Source organism: Papaver somniferum, chromosome 2 (genome assembly GCF_003573695.1).
Source record: "Papaver somniferum cultivar HN1 chromosome 2, ASM357369v1, whole genome shotgun sequence".
In the NCBI taxonomy this organism is placed as follows: domain Eukaryota; kingdom Viridiplantae; phylum Streptophyta; class Magnoliopsida; order Ranunculales; family Papaveraceae; genus Papaver; species Papaver somniferum.
The window spans coordinates 65,434,794-65,454,087 of NC_039359.1; the positions used below are offsets into that span (position 1 = coordinate 65,434,794).

Below are 19,294 nucleotides of genomic sequence, written 5' to 3' on the forward strand. Positions count from 1 at the left end.
CACAAACTAATTAAGACAAACATAACATGGATAATACAATCACACACAGAACACAACAGGATATAGCATAACATAACAAACATAACAGGAGCATAACAATTAACAGGAAACAATATTAAGCAGAACACATTATCATTTAACAGGACATGAAAGTCCTGGATGTTGGCTACTCCAAGCATGGTTTTTACAACACACCCACACTACATATTTATACAATTCGAATTAGGGTTACACTTTCCCCCAAATTCCCAAAACAGTGAATTAGGGTTTTTGAAATTAAAGAAATTGACATGACAATTCTCACCCATACTCCTGCTGCTCTTCTTCCTGCTCCGCTTCATGTCTTCCATGCTGCTACGCTCCAGCTCGAGCTTCCTCTGCCTATCAACCTAGTTCATCGATTTCAAAACCCTAACAGAGAGAGGGAGTGTGAAATCAGTGAAATAGGTAGCATAGGATGATGGGGGAAGGATGGGTTTTGGTTGTATTTGATGTAGGGTGGTTGTAGTGGCTGGTAGGGATGATGGCGATGGCAGAAGGTGATGATGATGGCAGAGATGTTCTCTGCAGAGGGAAGAAGGGAGAAGAAGAAGGTGGGCTCGATGGCTAGGGCGTGTTTGTTTTGTGGGATATAAACTTAGGTGCTAGGGTGTTGAGCGAGGATAAGGATTTTTGATGTTTGGAGAATCTCGACCGTGGGATGTGGAGATGAAAGATCAATCTGACGGTGAGATGAAGTGGATCCTGCAGAGACCGTTGGATTATACAATACAACAAAATTAACGACACCAGATGGAGTTAGGTGTTGTAGTGTTAAGCGAAAGTATCGAGATTTGATGCACAGGCAAAGAAGCGACCGTAGGATCTAAATGTGATCTAATCTGAAGGCTTGGAATTTAGGAACTATGGTGTTTTGCAGGGACTTCAGATTTTGATGCACGATGAAGAAGCGACCATTGGATGATGAGATGGATCCAATCTAACGGCTGAGAATGGAGGCGGGTATGGATATAGAAAATGGGTTTGGGTAAGGGTTTTGGGCCTTGGGTATGCCAAGCCCATATCTTCTTTAAGAACAATTATTCCTTATTGAGCCCATTCCTAGCTTTTTGGTCTTGTGCGCACCATTCTTTGCGGCTTCCTTGCGTAATTTCTTCCGGCTTTTCACTACTCTTCAGCTCTTTTCCGCTCCGCAAGTCATCCAGACTTTATTTATTACCTAAAAATGCAAAATTAAGTAAGAAAAATATTTATTCTTGAAAACAATGAAAATACAGAATATGGGATAAAATGTAGAATTAATGCATAAAAGATGAGTTAAATGCCAAGAAAAATATATAGAAATATGCACTTTTTAGCACTCATCAATGCCCCCACTTCGAGAAAGGCCATGGGCTATCCACCGAATTCAGCTTTGTTGCCGGTGCATGGATTCTTTTGGGAAAGCACTGGCATTCCTCACATCTCCTCGACATTCTCGCAGCATCATGTATCATTGTTAGCCAGTAATATCCCTGCATTTTTTCCTGGTCTGTTAAGGATCTCATCCCACTGTGGTTACCTGCGTCCCCATAGTGTATGTCCTTCAAAACCCGGTGTCCTTCTTCTCTTGATAGGCAGCGTAACAACGGTCCGAGGAAATGCTTCTTGTATAAAATTTCGTCCCTGAGGTCGTACCTTCCCGCCTTTGACTGCACTTTTCTAGCCTGTTTCAGGTCTGTAGGTAGCGTTCCTTCTTTAAGGAAGAGATGAACTTAGGTTCTCCAATCTTTTTCATTTTTGAAGTCTTCGTCCTCGTTAGCTCTTGTCATGATACCATCTTCGTGAAAGTCATCGGCGATTTCTTCCCCTACATCATCCTCAGCGATATCCTCCCCTACGTCGTCGTCACGATTTGTAGCGAAGGATTCCTGAGGGGAGACCGAGGGCTCGTATACTCTTGTTATCTTGATTTCCTGAATGCTTTCATCTTTCAGCATGGATGATATATAAGCAAAAGCATCGGCATGCCTAAGTTCTTTTCTGCATAAATGCCGAAATTTAATATTTGGTATTTGGGATGCCAGAGTCTGGACCAAGGCCATGTATGCTGAAAGAGTCTCGTCGTAGACATTATACTCTAGCCCTATATGTCGTATAACCAGTTGTGAATCACTTGTAATGCGTACATCGGTTATTCCCATTTCTATTATCAAACGAAGAGTGTGCACTACAGATTCATATTCTACGATGTTATTGGTGTGCCCTCTGAATTCCAACCTTAATGCGTGCATGATCCTTTCTCTGGTAGGGGTGGTGATTACGATGCCTATGCCCGCACCTTCCCTATTCTTCGATCCATCAACGAAAACCTCCCTTCTCCTTTGGTTTGAGGGCTCGAGGATGTCAACTGGGTCTTTTCCTTCGTCAATTTCTGGAATGCCCCTTACTTCCTCATCGTTGTCCAGGGGTAGGTCTGCGAGGAAATCCTCCAAGATTTGTGATTATTGGGAGTGTTGGAATTCATGGATAATGTTGAGCTGATCAAGGTGAGTGTTCCACTTTGCTATCCTTCCTACTTTCCCAGCGCTCTTGAGAACTGCTTTCAATGGTGCTTTGCATGGAACCCGAACATAATGAGTCAAAAAATAAGTCCTTAGCTTTTTGGTAGCCCATACTAGCGCCAAGATGAGCTGCTCGATCTTCGTATAGTTTCTTTTTTCCGTGTTGAGAGTTTTCCTGACGTGATAAATAGGTTGCTCTATCTTTGTATTCTTCTTGACCAATACTGCGCTAAATGCATCTTCGGTTGCCGCTATGTAAAGGGCCAGCACTTCGTCGGGATCGGGCTTTTGTAGGATTGGGATCGTGTCTAGATATTCCTTGATATTTTGAAAAGCTTCTTCGCATTCAGCGGTTCATTCAAACTTGCTCCTTTTTTTGAGGATATTGAAGAAATATTTGCATTTGTCTGATGACCTAGCGATGAATCTTCCCAGAGCTGCTAAGTATCCGTTGAGCTTCTGAACTTCTTTCAGGTTCTTTGGGGACGGCATTTCTACGATGGCTTGGATCTTCGCAGGATCTACTTCGATGCCCCTCTTTGTTACTTGGTACCCAAGGAATTTCCCTGAGGTGACGCCGAACGTGCATTTTTCTGGGTTCACTTTCATGATGTGCTTCCTCATTGCTTCGAAGATGTACCTTAGTTCTTGATGGTGATCCTTGCGTAACTTTATTTTGACGAGCATATCGTCAACGTAGACTTCTTAGGTGTTCCCAATCCATGGTTTGAAGACAGTATCAACCATCCTCTGGTAAGTTGCCCCTGCATTTCGAAGTCCGAAGGGCATCCTTGTGTAACAATATAGGTCGTGCGGGGTGTAGAATGTTGTATGTTGTTGATAGTCTTCTTCCAATGCTACTTGGTTGTAACCAGAATATCCATCCATGAACGATAACTCTTCGTATCCTTCGACAGCCTCTACCAATTGATCAATGCTTGGGAGTGGGTAACTATCCTTCGGACATGCTTTATTGAGGTTGGTGAAATCGATGCATATTCTGACTTCTCAATTCTTTTTCGGCACTATGACCATATTCGAGATCCACGTTGGATATTTTACTTCCTTGATGAATCCTGCTTCTAACAGCTTACGGAGTTCCTTCTCAATAGCTTTGTGATACTCTGGTGCTACTTTTCGTACCTTCTGCCTGAAGGGCGGGGTGCCTGGCTTTATACGAAGCTCGTGTCGAATTATCCTCGGATCAATCCCTGGCATGTCTCCTAATTTCCACGCAAAGATATCTGCGTATTCCTTGAGAAACTTGATTAGGGATATCTCTCTTTCCATGTCCATTAAGGTCCCTATCTCGATCATCTTCGGATTTTCTTCGGTCCCTATATTGATCTCCTTCACGGGTTCTACGGGTGTGAACGTAGGCTTTGGTACCCCTAGGAGAGGGACATTATTTAATTGCTATTTGGTAGTCTCTTCAGCCTCTTTTGTTGTCGAAGTACTTGCCTCAGCGTTTAGAACGATGCTCTCCTTTGTCAGACTCCTTCCAAAATTTTCTTCGAGATAAAGATCAATTGCCTTCTCCTTCGCAGCCTCTTTGTTTCGGGCTCTTCGGGATTTCCGCTGCTAATCTTGTTCATTATTGAGTTGATTTTGTAGATCCTGGCATTCCCGAGCGGTGACATGATCTCCCTTTATTTCCATTACTCCTTCGGGTGTCGGAAATCTAAGATACTGGTGATAGGTTGGTGCCACTCCTTTGAGCTTGTGCACCCATCTTAGGCCAATGATGGCGTTATAGTTGGAAGGAGCGTCCACTGCACTGAATCGGGTATCAACTTTCATTGGTCCTGAGTCTACTTGCAAAAAAATGTCTCCTAACGTCTTGGTAGGTGCCCCGTTGAACCCGTAGATGGTATAATACGAAGACATCAGTTGTTCGTCGTTAAGCTCCATTCGCTTGAATGTGTCGTAGAATAGAATGTTAACTGAACTCCCTCCATCAATGAGGATCTTCTTGATGTTGCATCCTGCCACTAGTAAGGTGAGGACCAAGGGGTCGTTGTGATCTTCCATATCCTCCTCGATGTCTTCTGCATCGAAGGTCATAGGCGCGTTCATCAATTTCTCGTGTTCGTCCACTTCCACCCCATCGATCTTGTATAATTCACAGTAATCTTCGAATTGTTTCCTTAACCTTTTCCCTATTTGTGTTGTTAGTGAGGGTCTTGTAGCTTCGGAACATGAGATGGTGTTGAGTGTTCGGTTTCCCTCTGGCAGTTGAACTTGCTTGCTTCGTTTGGTCCTATCTTCGTTATATGCCTTCTGTATATACTTCATGAGGTCGCCTACGTCAATCAACTATTGGATCATTATTCTGAGATTCTTGCATTTCTCGGTCTGGTGGCCGTTGAAACAATGATATTCGCATTAATCTCTTGATTTCTCGGTCCTAGGGGTTGCTTCCCTTTGGACCAAGGCCATTTCCGACCTTCTCGATTGTTGATTTCTCGTAGGACGCGAGTGTAGTTGGTATTCAATTTTGTGAAGACTTGGTCTTCGAATTTTCGACCGTCGCGTCGACGATCATCTCTTCGTCCTCTGCTATCTTTGCATGGACGTTCTGCTGAGTTGCCCCTTTTGGATCCGCTGACTTGTTCGGCTGAGTTGGTCCGATGCGATCTCTGCGTTTGAGCCCTTGGATTTTATCGCTGAATTTCTTCCAAACAGGCATGCTTCTCGATGATGATTCGAAGATCTCCTTCGGTTGTCGGCTCACTTACATGGATCTCAACGGATAGAAGGCTCATTTTATCCAAACCCCACTTGTAACAATTGATGCTAACCACTGGATCAACGTTCCCTATAGCTTGACAAATCTTGTGCCACCTGTCGGTATATTCCCTGATCGTCTCCTTGTAAGCTATTGCCAGCGAAAATAGCTTGTCCATCCCGGCGTTGACAGCCTTGTTGTACATACACGTTCTTAAGAATCTCCCAGTGAGCTGGTTGTAAAAATCGATAGAATTGGGCGGTAAGTTGTCCAACCAAAATAGTGCCGACCCCTTTAGACTTGAAGGAAAGTATCTGCAAAGGACTGCATCGTTTTGCTCCCATCGGGCTAAGACGCGATTATAGTACCGAAGATGAGTTGCAGGGTCTCTAGATCCGTCGTAACATTCGAATACTGGGACGGGACACTTTTGATCGATGAGCGCTTTGGCCAGGTGGTGGGTCAGAGGTGTGGTGCTAGCTTCTCTCATCACCTATTCTAGTCTTCCTCCCCCTTGTCTAGCTTTCAAATGTTTGATTTCATCCATCATCTCCGTACGAAGATCTTCCATTGCCCGCTGATGATCTTCTTGGATCCTGGATCGTCCCGGTCTTCGGTTATCGCTATCGAAGTAGTCTGAATCATCGGGATCGTAATCTGGGTCGGATGGTCCGTTTTCTCTGGCCGCTTTTCGGTTCAATGGTTCGGGATTATTGGCGTTCGTCAAGATGATTCGTCGATCGCGATTAGGCTCAGGAGATTTAGAATTGGATTCGTCATGCTGGGGGGCCTCTTCTAAGCTCTTGGAAATCTTGTCTTTGAGTTCTTGGTTTTCTCGAGCTAGCAATGCTACGACATCCGCGTACACCTTTTGGTTTTTCTTTAATTCCTCAGCTCCGTCATCAGTTGGGGGGAATGATTCGATCCTTGGTTCGGAGTTCCGACTTGCCTTTCTCCTCTAACGACCTTCATCAAACATTTGGATCAAAGGATTAGGCGGATCGGTGGCTGTTACAGGGAGTTCGACGCGAGGGAGGGCTGGTTGGTTTTCTATCAGCGAGGGCTAGATAACTGGTAGAGTTTGGTTCATCTCATTTGTTGGGGGAATTCCGAAGGCCGGTTGTTGCATTGTTGAGTCCGCCAATCCTTCATGTCGTTCGTGGGAACGAGATGTTGTTGCCTTCTTTTTCGCATCGACTTTGGCTGCCAGAGCTTTGACCGCTTCCTCTGCTATTGCATTGGTGTCTATTGGTGCGGTGATTTCCCTGTATCTGGCTTCTGGTTTGGAGCCTTCGTCTTTTCACCTTTTTGTTTATTGTGTGTCATAACTGGTGTCTTCCTTGGTGTTTCTTTTGACGCTGCTTTTGTTTTTCATATATCCTTCGTTTTTTCCATCTTCGATTTCCTCCCCTTTTTTATTTTTTTTCTGCACAAATAAATCACCATCGAAGAAACGACATCCGCGTGGGTTGGGTTATAGTTAGTCTAAGCCGAGCATTTACAGGAAGTGAGGAAAATCCCATAACAAAGATAACAGTTTGAAAACGAAGATCCTACAAGAGTGAAGGTAGATCTATGCATGGATTTGATTTTCGAAAGATAAAAACCTGAAAATATTTTGAAAGCGTAGATCCCATAAAATGAAAGAGGATCTACCCGTAGATTTGATTTTCAAGGATAAAAACTTGAAAATATTTTGAAAAGATCTCATAAAAATGAAGGTAGATCTACGCATGGATTTGGTTTTCAAAGATAAACACTTGAAAATATTTTGAAAATGTAGACCCCATAAAAATGAAAGTGGATCTACCCATAGGTTTGATTGTTGAAAGAAATAGATGCGTGCTGAAGCTGTTTCAGGCATTGTTATTTTCAAAGAACGGTGCTTGGAACAGAAAGAGTGTGTAAAGTCACAGGATAAGATAAATCTTTTACCGGGATAGAGGTCACGATGAGGTCCACGTGTACACAAACACGATGAGGTCCACGTGTACACAAACAATATCGCATTTAAGGATACAAACGTTAATGTGAATAAATCAGATATGAAATGATGCAAATGCGATGACTCATCGACTCAGAGTCTTCGGACTCTTCATTGTCTAGTCCATAGAGTGTGATTCCGTGCCATTTCATATCTGCGAAGCACATATCACTGAGTATAATAATAAAAGTAGTAAAATGAGTAAAATGCTGAAATATAAATGAGACAACGATTTACGTGGTTCAACACTAAGGCCTACATCCACGGGGGTTGGTGTTTCACTATGTGTCTGGGAATTACAAAGGTAGTCGAATGACTCTATCTAAAATACGAAGCTAGAAGAGGAAATGGAGCTCATACTTACTCTTCATATTTCTCTCTCCTATGTTTACTAAGAATTCCTTGACCTCTTTCTCTCTTAATGGAGAGAGGTATTTATAGGGTTGATACATGGGGCCCACTGTCAGAGATAGTTGCAACCTTATCTTCTCGTTCTTTGTACCGATGCCGCTGGTATCCTCGTTCTGAACCGATGCCCCCAGCGGCTATGTCAGACGACGATGGGTCACTTCTTTCTCATCCACAGATCGAGTGACACGTACCCTATGCCTATGGTATTTAATGCTGGTAGTTGTGATGGCCGTACGCGTCAGACAGATGTCTGATGCCCCTGTCACGTCTTCGTCAGTGGAGTTAATCTCCACCGTTGGTCTTAGGTCTGCCTTGAGATGGGAGAAAGCAGATCTTTGGGTGCTTTTCAGTACTTCGCGGTGGCTTGTCCCTTCAGCGCTCCCTGATCCTGAGCCATTGGATCATCGTGAAGATGAACAGATATAGACGATAAAGATTTCCTGGATGTTGGGATGTGACATCGTATCTTGATGACCTACTGATGCATGTGTTCCACGTGTACTTCTTTCCACACGTGGCGGAAGATAAATCATGTGTACACACTATGTAAGAAAATTGATTCCAAGTCCAACTCTGAAACACTAGTTCGACTATAACTTAGATATCACTATCAACTATCGAGTACCTAATTTGAGAGGCCCAAATAAAATTTCAAACTTAATTTTAGGAACTTCTTCTAGACTACCAGAGGTTGTTGGATAACTCTTCTACTCTTCCCGTGGGGAACAGGGTCACAGGCACAGAAACGCCAAAAGAATTTACAATTCCAAAAAAACTTATTTGCAATGTTTAGAAAAAAATTGTGGACTTGACTTCACTGGTGTTAGAACGAAGAGTCTCTGGTTTCGCAGACCAGCGCCTTATCTTTATATAAGCAAGACAAGAGAAGAAGCAACTAAGAACATACGGAGTTCTACATCCAGCTTGGTTTCACAGACCAGCGCCGTAAAACCTGAAATTTCCTATTTTTACCATTGGCAGATTTGAAGCTGAGCCGACCTGTTTTGAATCCAAGTTGGATGTAGAACTCGAACTTGGAACGGATAGGTTTTACAGATTTAGCATAAACACAAGATTTTAGCTAGTATGGGATCATTTCTCTGTAAACTTCAAAAAAACATACATGAACACAAATAATAGCTTTAAAATGAACACTAAGGCTCATTTCGCCAAAACATACAGAACTTTCTGAACAAATACCTTCAAAATGAAGAACACTAATAGCTTTAAAGCTTCTCTTCTCAAACCTCTGGAGACCTTCAGTGTGTTAGACTGATGTGATAACCAACTACACCACGAAACCATCTGTTGTCCAAGTTGATACACCATTAAATTTGATTATTATTTGGGCGGTGTAGCACCTGTAGGTAGTCTAGGAACTCTAGGCCAAGGATGGGTCGAGTGAGTATGCAACTTTGGAAGTTCATTGTTATGCAATCACAAGGATTCGGCAGATAGCTCTAGGCAGAAGATTTCGACGGATGAAATTGTGGTGAGTATTCCGCAGCTACGGATGTCCTAACTTTCCTTAGGAGTCATGTTAAAATGGCTAAGCACTTTCAAGGCCTCATCGGTATGGATGGTTTTAAATTGTGGTTCACCGAACATTTGCCACGGTTATTCAGCCTTCAAAACAAAAATTCCACCATCATCAAAGTTTGAATCGTCCTTTTTAGTGCCTGAAATATAAATAAATAAAACAATTTGATAGCAAACAAATATCTTTTGGCATTTAAAATTAGTTTTGAACTTCACCAAACCTCTTCTATAAAAAAAATAATAATATTCAGATTCTTTTGATTTTGGTAGGTAAAGATTACGGAATCCTTGACTAATTATTCCTTTTGGATTAAGAAAGTTGGATTCTTTTTTAATTTCATTTTTTTATTAATGAATTTATTTTATTTTTATTTTTATTTTTATTTAAAATGGTTTTTCATTGATTTAAATATGGTGATTACAGATAGTGAAATCCTCCTTTTCCCGATCTAGGATATCGTGATGAAAATTTTCAACATATTCAAAATCAAGACTAAAAACCCTTGCTTTTTTAGCTATTTTGTCTGCTAAAGAATTCTTAAGCCTATGAACCGACTTACAAGAATAAAATTCATAAGTTTATAAAAGAAATTTAATGTCAAGGATGGTTCCTTGATTTCTCCAATGAACATAAGAGGTTTGTTCATTTATTGACTTAACTACTGCTTCATTATCAGATTCAAAAACTACTTTGTGATAGCTTCCAGTAATTTCCCATTCGATTGCTTGTTTCATGGCCAAACACTCTAGCTGTTCCACCTCCTGATTCTCTATCATTCCTCCATTGAAGAAACACCCTTTTGCTCCAAGACATTCACCTGCAAAGTTCCGTACTATTAGTCTAGTTCCTCATGTATAAGTTACCTTAACAAAAGATGCATCAACATTTATTTTGAAGCATATCGATGGAGTTGTATCATGTACCCCAAAAACGATTTACTATTTAACCGGTAATTTGATTTTTAATTTTTTTTGGCCAATCAACAAATTTCAATTCATTCGAATCAAAATAGTGATTACATGTTCGCTTACAAGATTAACAAAAACATCGAAAAACATCAAGTTAATCAAAACCCTAATACAAATAAGGATATCAACTACAAGTAGATCGCGAAGAGAAAGAGCGATAAACCGAAGAGATACCCAATTTTTGATTATGTATAAGGGAAAGATGACGGTATAATCCGGAAATAGTTCCGATCATTTGATTTGATTGTATTCTTCTATGATAAAAGATGCTCCTGAAAGGAAGGAGTGTTGAATCGTTGATGTTTTTGAATCGAAAGAAGCAAGCCACGAACGAGCCATCAAAGATTGAAGAACTCGTCCCACAACGACGAACAAAAAATCGCCCCAAAACGGCGAAGAAACATGTCGAAAGACACCAAAAATAATGTAGACATCTATTACCTAAAACTAGAAAAGAAAAAGAAATCTTTACTCAGATATGGTCTAAAAAGATCAAATCTGAGCAAAAAAGATGAAACAATTCTTGGGTTTTTTTATTTTTAACTAGATCTTTTGGCAAAACTCAATTTAGGAAAATTTTGCTAGCCACATTATATTAATTGATGCAAAGACTTGGTACACCAAATTTCGGCTGGACCTTTGAAGAACCACTTGATGGATGCTTTATTTTATGATATACTCCACTTTTCATTTATTCTTTTTTAATTTTTGCCTTTTTTTTGAAAATGCTTTTCAACTTTTTCCATTTTTCTACAATCTAAGCCACACATCCAGATTTAAATTCACATTCAGATATATATAGGATTCACTATTTCTTGGATGTAGAATTTAGATTGTAAGGAGGTGAATAGGGAATTAAATAGCACTGTTGTTTTTTCTCTTTTATTCTTATAATTGTTAATAATGTTGGTCTGGTTCTCATCTTGTGAGCTAAATTGGTTGGAGCCACAAATTTTGCTATGATAGCAAAAGTCCTTCTAGAAGTGCAATTAACATAAATGAGCTTGGGAGCTCAACTTTTTTTAAAATAAAATTTTAGCTTGGTAATCAATGAGATGCTTGAACCTGGCTCTACTCCTGTTGGGTCTGCCGACATCATTGTAATTTTCTCAAATCTTACTTGAAGAAACTCAAAACAGAAATCACAACAACAATAAAATAAAATAAAATAAAATAAATAATTAACCACATTTTAAAAGTACTAAATTAATTTTGTAAGGCAGGAGTAAAAGATAAGCAGGGAGTGACTGAGAACTTGCCAAGAGGAGGAATGAACACAATGCCACCAAGCCAAGTTGAACACAAAGTCACATTCACTTCGATTCTAATGCAATCAAAATCATATTTTTGTTTCCAAGTTTTATGGCTTCAAACAAGAGGGAGGGATAACAACTAGATAGAAACTCCAAAGTCCCAAACCTTCCCACAACACACAAGAAAACAACTCATTTCCATTCATGAATTCATATCCACTGAAATTCCATCCTATTTTTGCTCCATTCATCCTCATTTTTACAAGATTTCCAAAAACAAATCCTCCCACAAAATCTTCCATTTTGATAAAAAGATATTCAATACAATATTGCCACGTTGGATACCATGACATCTCATCCTCTAACTCCCTCCCTTGTCTCTTTCTCAATCACTCACCTTTATTTCCACCATTGGCCAAAGTCGCTAATAGGGCGTTCCAATTCACTTGGGGTGTACCAAAATTTACATAACACAGAACATCTATTTGGTAAGGGATTGGGACAACCCCAATGAAACTGTTATGCCTATTAGCAAGGATGCCCAATTGGGGGTATGCGCAGGTTTACTAAGCTACACACTGTTTACCCACCACCACTAACCTCCACCCAATCCTCTGTTTTTAAAACCCTCTGTTTCTCCTCCCTACAAAATCTCATCCCTCCCCCGTTTCTTCATCTCTCTCTGTAAATCTCTCATTTTTCTCTCTCCTCTCTGAAAATGGAGCGTGCTAGGAGACTCGCAAATCGGGCGATTCTGAAACGCCTGCTATCCGAGTCGAAACAGCAACGTTCTGGTGGTGTGCATTCTTCATCATCATCATCACCTGCTCTGTTTTCATCATCAAGGTATGTATCTTCATTAGCTCCATCAGTACTTCCAAGATCTGGGGTCTCACCAAATGATGTTTTGATGAAGAAAAACCATCAGATTAGATTGATTTCTGTCGAATCGTTAAAACCCAGTGATACATTTGCTAGGAGACATAACTCAGCAACCCCAGAGGAGCAAACTAAAATGTCTGAATCTGTTGGTTTTGATAGTATCGAGTCTTTAATTGATGCTACTGTGCCCAAATCCATAAGAATTGAATCCATGAAGTTTTCTAAATTCGATCAAGGTTTAACTGAATCCCAAATGATTGATCATATGAAGATGTTAGCTGATAAAAATAAGGTTTTTAAGTCGTTTATTGGTATGGGTTATTACAATACTTCTGTGCCTGCTGTGATTTTGAGAAATATTATGGAAAACCCTGGTTGGTATACTCAGTATACTCCATATCAAGCTGAGATATCTCAAGGTAGGCTTGAATCTTTGCTTAATTATCAGACTGTCATTACGGATCTTACCGGTTTGCCGATGTCGAATGCTTCACTTCTTGATGAAGGAACTGCTGCTGCTGAAGCAATGGCTATGTGTAATAATATTCAGAAAGGGAAGAAAAAGACTTTTATTATTGCTAGTAATTGTCATCCACAGACAATTGATATTTGTAAGACTAGAGCTGATGGGTTCGATTTGAAAGTCGTTACTTCGGATCTTAAGGATATCGATTACTCGTCTGGTGATGTATGTGGGGTTTTAGTTCAGTATCCTGGTACTGAAGGTGAGGTTTTGGATTATGGAGAGTTTGTGAAGAAGGCTCATGCTTCGGGTGTGAAGGTTGTGATGGCGACGGATCTACTTGCGCTGACAATGTTGAAGCCTCCAGGGGAATTTGGAGCTGATATTGTTGTTGGATCTGCTCAGAGATTTGGTGTTCCAATGGGTTATGGAGGTCCACATGCCGCTTTCTTGGCTACTTCTCAAGATTATAAGAGAATGATGCCCGGAAGAATTATTGGTGTTAGTGTTGATTCTTCGGGAAAACCTGCTCTTCGTATGGCTATGCAAACAAGGGAGCAACATATCCGAAGAGATAAGGCTACCAGCAACATCTGTACAGCTCAGGTACAATACTTTCTCAGCCTAATTTATAGAAGTGACGTTGTGGTCTGTGCTTAAAAAATTTATTTTGCTATTCATGAATAATATTTGCTGCTTATCTTGATTAGTAATTGTAATTATCTGTGTGTAGGCGTTGCTTGCAAACATGGCTGCCATGTATGCAGTGTATCATGGACCAGAAGGCCTCAAAGTTATTGCCCAGAGAGTTCATGGTCTAGCTGGCACTTTTGCACATGGACTGAAGAAACTTGGAACAGTAGATGTTCAAGGGGGTGCATTCTTTGACACTGTAAAGATTAAGTGTGCTGATGCTCATGCTATTGCAGACGCTGCTACCAAGAGTGGAATGAACTTGAGGATTGTGGATTCAAACAACGTAAGTGTCGGTCTAGATAATTCCATTGGTTTCTTGAATTGATTGAACATTACAGCTTATGATGTATTCATTTTACCATTCTCAGATTACTGTAGCTTTCGACGAAACAACCACCTTGGAGGATGTGGGTGAGCTTTTCAAAGTGTTTTCTGGAGGAAAGCCTGTGAGTAGCTATATGTACCTGACGTTGACGATGCTTGAATTCTTTTTATCAACTTATCTTTCGTTTTCCATTACATTGAAAAATAACAACAAATGAATGTCTTAGAATGAGCATTTTTCGTAAAACCCTCAGGTGCCCTTTACTGCTGCATCACTCGCACCAGAGGTTCAGAATGCCATCCCAGCAGGACTCGTTAGGGAAAGCCCTTATCTCACCCACCCAATCTTCAACTCGTATGTCCTTTTCACTCTACTTGGTTTTCCAAAGGATGGAAGTTTTTTATTCAATAGGTCTCATCTGACCTTTATCTCTCTGATTTCAGGTACCACACAGAGCATGAATTGCTCAGATACCTTCACAGGTTGCAAGCTAAAGATCTATCATTATGTCACAGCATGATTCCTTTGGGATCTTGTACAATGAAATTGAATGCCACCGTAGAAATGATGCCGGTGACATGGCCCGAGTTTGCAAATTTGCACCCATTTGCCCCTACTGAACAGGCTGCAGGATATCAGGTAGTTACGCCAGCTAACTTTCTCTATGGATTCATGATTCTGTTGCTGTTCTTCTCAATTTCCATTCATTATCTGTTAGCAAAACCCTCAGTAATGACTTTTCCTTTGCGGTGTTCGTCATAGGAAATGTTCGACGATCTTGGTGATCTATTGTGTACCATCACCGGTTTCGATTCATTCTCCTTGCAACCTAATGCTGGTGCTGCTGGAGAGTATGCTGGGTTGATGGTTATTCGTGCATACCATATGGTAAAGTGGTTAAACCCTTGTGTGTTGTTTCCCCAATGGAAAAATGAATGTTTGAAGTTGCACATGGCTTAATGTGTATGTACTTATTGAATGGAAACTGTAGGCAAGAGGAGATCATCATCGCAATGTTTGCATCATTCCGGTTTCAGCACATGGAACAAATCCTGCTAGTGCTGCTATGTGTGGAATGAAAATAGTTACTATTGGAACTGATGCTAAGGGTAACATCAACATCCCCGAGTTAAAGAAAGCAGCTGAGGCGAACAAAGATAACCTATCTGCTCTCATGGTATGAATTTTTTTTACTGAGTCACATGGCAATTTTGTTTGAATAGATATCTGTAAATGTGCATGCAATAGTAAACGTGCCTTCCAGAAATGTATGATATTTATTATTTGGTGTCTTTATTGAACAATCAGGTTACATATCCTTCAACTCATGGAGTTTATGAAGAAGGCATTGATGAGATTTGCAAGATAATTCATGACAATGGTGGCCAAGTCTACATGGATGGTGCAAACATGAATGCGCAGGTATAGCCTTCTGTTTCTTTTTCTTTTTTGGGTAAACTTTGTTTTTGTTAAGCGTAGAAGGTATAGGGTACCTCTCTTCACTGTTCTTGGGGCAGTGTCTTTGATTCTCTTAATTTAGCATGGCACCCCCTATGTGCAAATATGACTTGGATGATCGTTCACCTTTCCGGATCGGATACAGTAAAATAGTCTCTGCTTTCCATGCATTTAATTGGAACCATTGGATAACACTTTTTGTACCTAACGTATAATCAGTTGGGCTACTTTCATTTAATTCGCATATGGAAGTTGCAGCATATTGTCAGTGGATCTATTCAAGTTTCTTATAGTTAGAGCCTAGAGATTCTCAACATGTATATATTTTGTACTGATGAGATACTTTTATCCTCATTATCAGGTCGGTCTGACAAGCCCAGGTTACATCGGGGCAGATGTTTGCCATCTCAATCTCCACAAAACATTTTGCATTCCACACGGTGGAGGTGGTCCAGGAATGGGTCCTATTGGTGTGAAGAAACATTTGGCACCATATTTGCCATCACACCCTGTGGTAAGACAAACTTTTAAGATCACATGTTATCATTTGACTAAATCACATGGGATTTGCTTAAAGCTGTTATCCATTCATACCACAACGCGAATCCTTGTTATCTCCATGGATACAATTCTGACTCTTTTTTCTTTTTTATTTGAAAGGTGTCCACTGGTGGTCTACCAGCCCCTGAGAAAGCTGAGCCAATGGGTACCATCGCTGCTGCACCTTGGGGTTCTGCACTTATTTTGCCCATTTCATACACATACATTGCCATGATGGGGTCTAAAGGACTCACTGATGCATCAAAAATAGCAATCTTGAGTGCAAACTACATGGCAAAACGCTTGGAGGTACTACCTCATCCCTCTTTTATATTCAACAGGGATCCAAGTTTTTGGTTATGTCAAATTGATTGGTATCATGAATCAACTACATAGATCTTTGATTATGGCCTGTACTCGACCCCTGTCTTGTAAAGATAATCTCGCTGCTATCCTGTATTAGGAATTTTCCTTTCTAGAGAAAACTTATTCGATTTTTGTTGATTAATGTGTTTTGGGTTTTGCAGAACCACTACCCCGTTCTTTTCCGCGGTGTCAATGGCACAGTTGCCCATGAATTCATCATTGACCTAAGAGGCTTTAAGGTACTTAATGACCTTTTTTTTTCTTTTCTTTTCCTGTTAGTATTTTTCTCTTGTCGTTAAATATTTGTGTTTGTTGCAGAATACTGCTGGAATTGAACCGGAAGATGTTGCTAAGCGTCTGATTGATTACGGATTCCATGGGCCTACCATGTCATGGCCTGTTCCAGGAACCCTTATGATTGAACCTACAGAAAGTGAAAGCAAGGTATATGCCCTTTTCTTTTTATCTTGCTTTTTTTCCTTCTTCTTTAGTAACTCGAATGTCCAGGCCTCTTATTACAACAGCGTCATTAGTTTCCTGTTTCTGTAGTATTAGCTTGAAATATTACCTTTTTTCTTGTTTTCCTTATCTTGGTCTTAAAAAACTTTATTCTTCGTCGCAGGCCGAGTTAGACAGGTTCTGTGATGCTCTTATATCAATTAGAGAAGAAATTGCACAAATTGAAAGTGGGAAAGTCGATGCCAACAACAACGTCCTTAAGGTAAAGAGGCTAATCTTATTGCTGGTTGTACTTAATGACTAGTATATTTCCATGTGAGAGTGAATGCAGACTGACCGTTGTTTTGATAATGTTTGCAGGGAGCACCCCATCCCCCATCTGTGCTCATGGCTGATTCATGGACAAAACCATATTCACGAGATACCGCTGCTTTCCCTGCCTCATGGCTCAGATCTTCAAAATTCTGGCCCACCACAGGTATATTTTTACATTCCCGTTGCCTATTCTCCAGTCCGCCATTTTTCATTAGTTTTTGCTAATAATTATGGGACGTGATGTTAAAATGCTGATAACCACTGTAATGTTGAATTACAGGACGTGTGGACAATGTGTATGGTGACCGTAACCTTGTCTGTACCCTCCAACCAGAGGCTGTTGAAGAAGCTGCTGCAGCTACTGCCTAAGTCTTTTGATATGCCTCGAAAGTTTCTTCGGAGACCAGAAAAGCCTTTTCGTAGTGTCCCCGTAATCCCATTTCTAGATTGTATATAAACAACTTGGTTCTTGTTCTTCTTGCAGCTACTTACTCTCATCTTCTTAATATCATTATTTATAAGCTGCCTTCATAAAAATCAGTTGCTTTGGTCAACTTAGGTGTTCTAGTTACCTGGTATCTCTCTTTCTCAAATATATTTTGATTTTGCCATCTTCATTTATCAAAAGAAGTAATAAATCTAGGTATTTAGCTTTAAAGTAATGTTGTACATGAAAAACGTGTAAAAGGCAACTACATTTTCAACTTTCAATGACTCTGATTTATAGAAAAATTTGGAGGTTGATTCAAGCCAATTCCAGCAATCCTCGCGGATTCCAAGTTGGCCTGGATGCAAGACGGTGTGTAGTGGAACTCAAAGATAAACCTGGATATATTACGGAAGCCACTAGTTTGGATAGCATATAGAGACTTGAATGATGCAAGATTATGCCAAAGTAGACTTGTTGCTAACCTGTGGTCCTGTCGAAAGATCCTTGCGGAAAGCTGAACTCTCCTCCAGAATGACTGGTAATACCACTTAAGGGAGGATCGACCGTCCACCCAGTAGCCGCCAAAACAACCTGCAAATATGAGATACAAAGTTTTACAAATCAAATCTTCACCAACCAAGAAAACTCGCCGAGATCTGCCACCTTTATCCCATCACCAACATGCTAGCCATATGCATTGATGACCATCCAATTCTTCTCAACTCCAACCCAAACTAGAAGACCGGTCACATCCCATTCAAACTTTTGATCCTTGACTTGATCATGAACACTGCAAGTAAATTTTAGATGAAGTGTTAATTGGAACAAAAATCTCTCTGGCTCCTCAGCTTTCATTATTGCATAAAACTCAAAGGGGTGAGACTCAAAGTCAGAACTTGGAACAAGAAAGTGTATGTCAATATTAAATAGATCCTACCCATAACAATGACAACACTTTTTCCTAGAATAGTATGAGAGAGAGCTTGCTTTCTATTGTACCATGTCCTTCCTTAAATAGGCTTCTCACAGAACACTTCTTCACATGACATCATACCACATGTCATGTAAGCTTCCTTATTTACAGCTATTTTCATTCCTCCTAAGGTGACCTTTTACTTCTTCATTAATCCCTTCATTATCCCTTCCACTTTATGGACATGTCCTGTTGGACTTGGACCTTAGTTCCCAAGTACCCTATGTCCCATGGTGGGCTTATCTTATCTTTTGGGGCTCTTTACCCCTCCTAAGGGGTTATCATTTTCATGTATCAACATTAATCCCCTGACTGTTGGGTAAATTGTCAAATAACCCGATAGTTAATTGACTTCCTTCCGTGCGTCCCCTCAGAAACGAGAAAATAGGGAGGCTCCCTTTATCAACCCCACGCCCACTAGGTTGGTTGGTTTCTCCGCAACGTATCAGAAACCTTTTCAGTTATTTCACCTTTTGTAACTGCCACGCTCTCTTTCCCAAGATCGCCTATATATACGCCCGTCAAATTATTTCTTCGTTTTCTATTCATTCTGTTTTCCCTTTCTCCCTATTTTCAATCTTACGTACACGCTGTATGTCGAGTAATTCTTCTAGAAGCAGCTCGTCAGAGGTAAAGGAGTCTGAGGAGGAGGTGGGTACTGAAGTAGAGGAAGTCGAGGATCAAGTGGAGCCCGGGGGTCAAGGTGAACTGCAATTACCTCCACCCTCTGATGGCGCGTCTTACGCAATTGATGAGATTGTGCGAACTGCTGACCTAAAGCGCGCATTAAAACTGAGGGCTCTTCATAATGGTCGACGCATTCCTCCTACCGATGACATTCTCATTCCTCGCCTTCTCCATCCTTCTGTACTGCCTTACCCGTCCGCGCCCGGATGGCTGATGTATCCCGAGCCGAAGGAGCCAACCACCATCTCATTCAAGAAAGTTCCGCGTATGGCT

General features: G+C 40.7%; 2 protein-coding genes across 2 annotated transcripts; one reads left to right on the forward strand and one right to left on the reverse strand.

Annotated features, from left to right (window-relative positions):
• Positions 1 to 4,124: 4,124 nt before the first annotated feature.
• On the reverse strand, positions 4,125 to 4,838 carry LOC113351253. Its single transcript, XM_026595272.1, has one exon. It carries the CDS (start codon positions 4,836 to 4,838, stop codon positions 4,125 to 4,127), a length of 714 nt encoding a protein of 237 aa, XP_026451057.1.
• A 7,232-nt stretch (positions 4,839 to 12,070) lies between these two features.
• Positions 12,071 to 17,635, forward strand: LOC113347879 (glycine dehydrogenase (decarboxylating), mitochondrial-like). The gene is made up of 15 exons (XM_026591564.1): positions 12,071 to 13,378; positions 13,506 to 13,751; positions 13,837 to 13,914; positions 14,047 to 14,147; positions 14,237 to 14,432; positions 14,556 to 14,681; positions 14,785 to 14,970; positions 15,102 to 15,215; positions 15,613 to 15,765; positions 15,912 to 16,100; positions 16,319 to 16,396; positions 16,476 to 16,601; positions 16,780 to 16,878; positions 16,977 to 17,094; positions 17,212 to 17,635. The coding sequence occupies exons 1-15, from the start codon at positions 12,146 to 12,148 to the stop codon at positions 17,298 to 17,300; spliced, it is 3,132 nt and encodes a 1,043-aa protein (XP_026447349.1). The 5' UTR covers positions 12,071 to 12,145; the 3' UTR covers positions 17,301 to 17,635.
• The last annotated feature ends 1,659 nt before the right edge of the window (positions 17,636 to 19,294 follow it).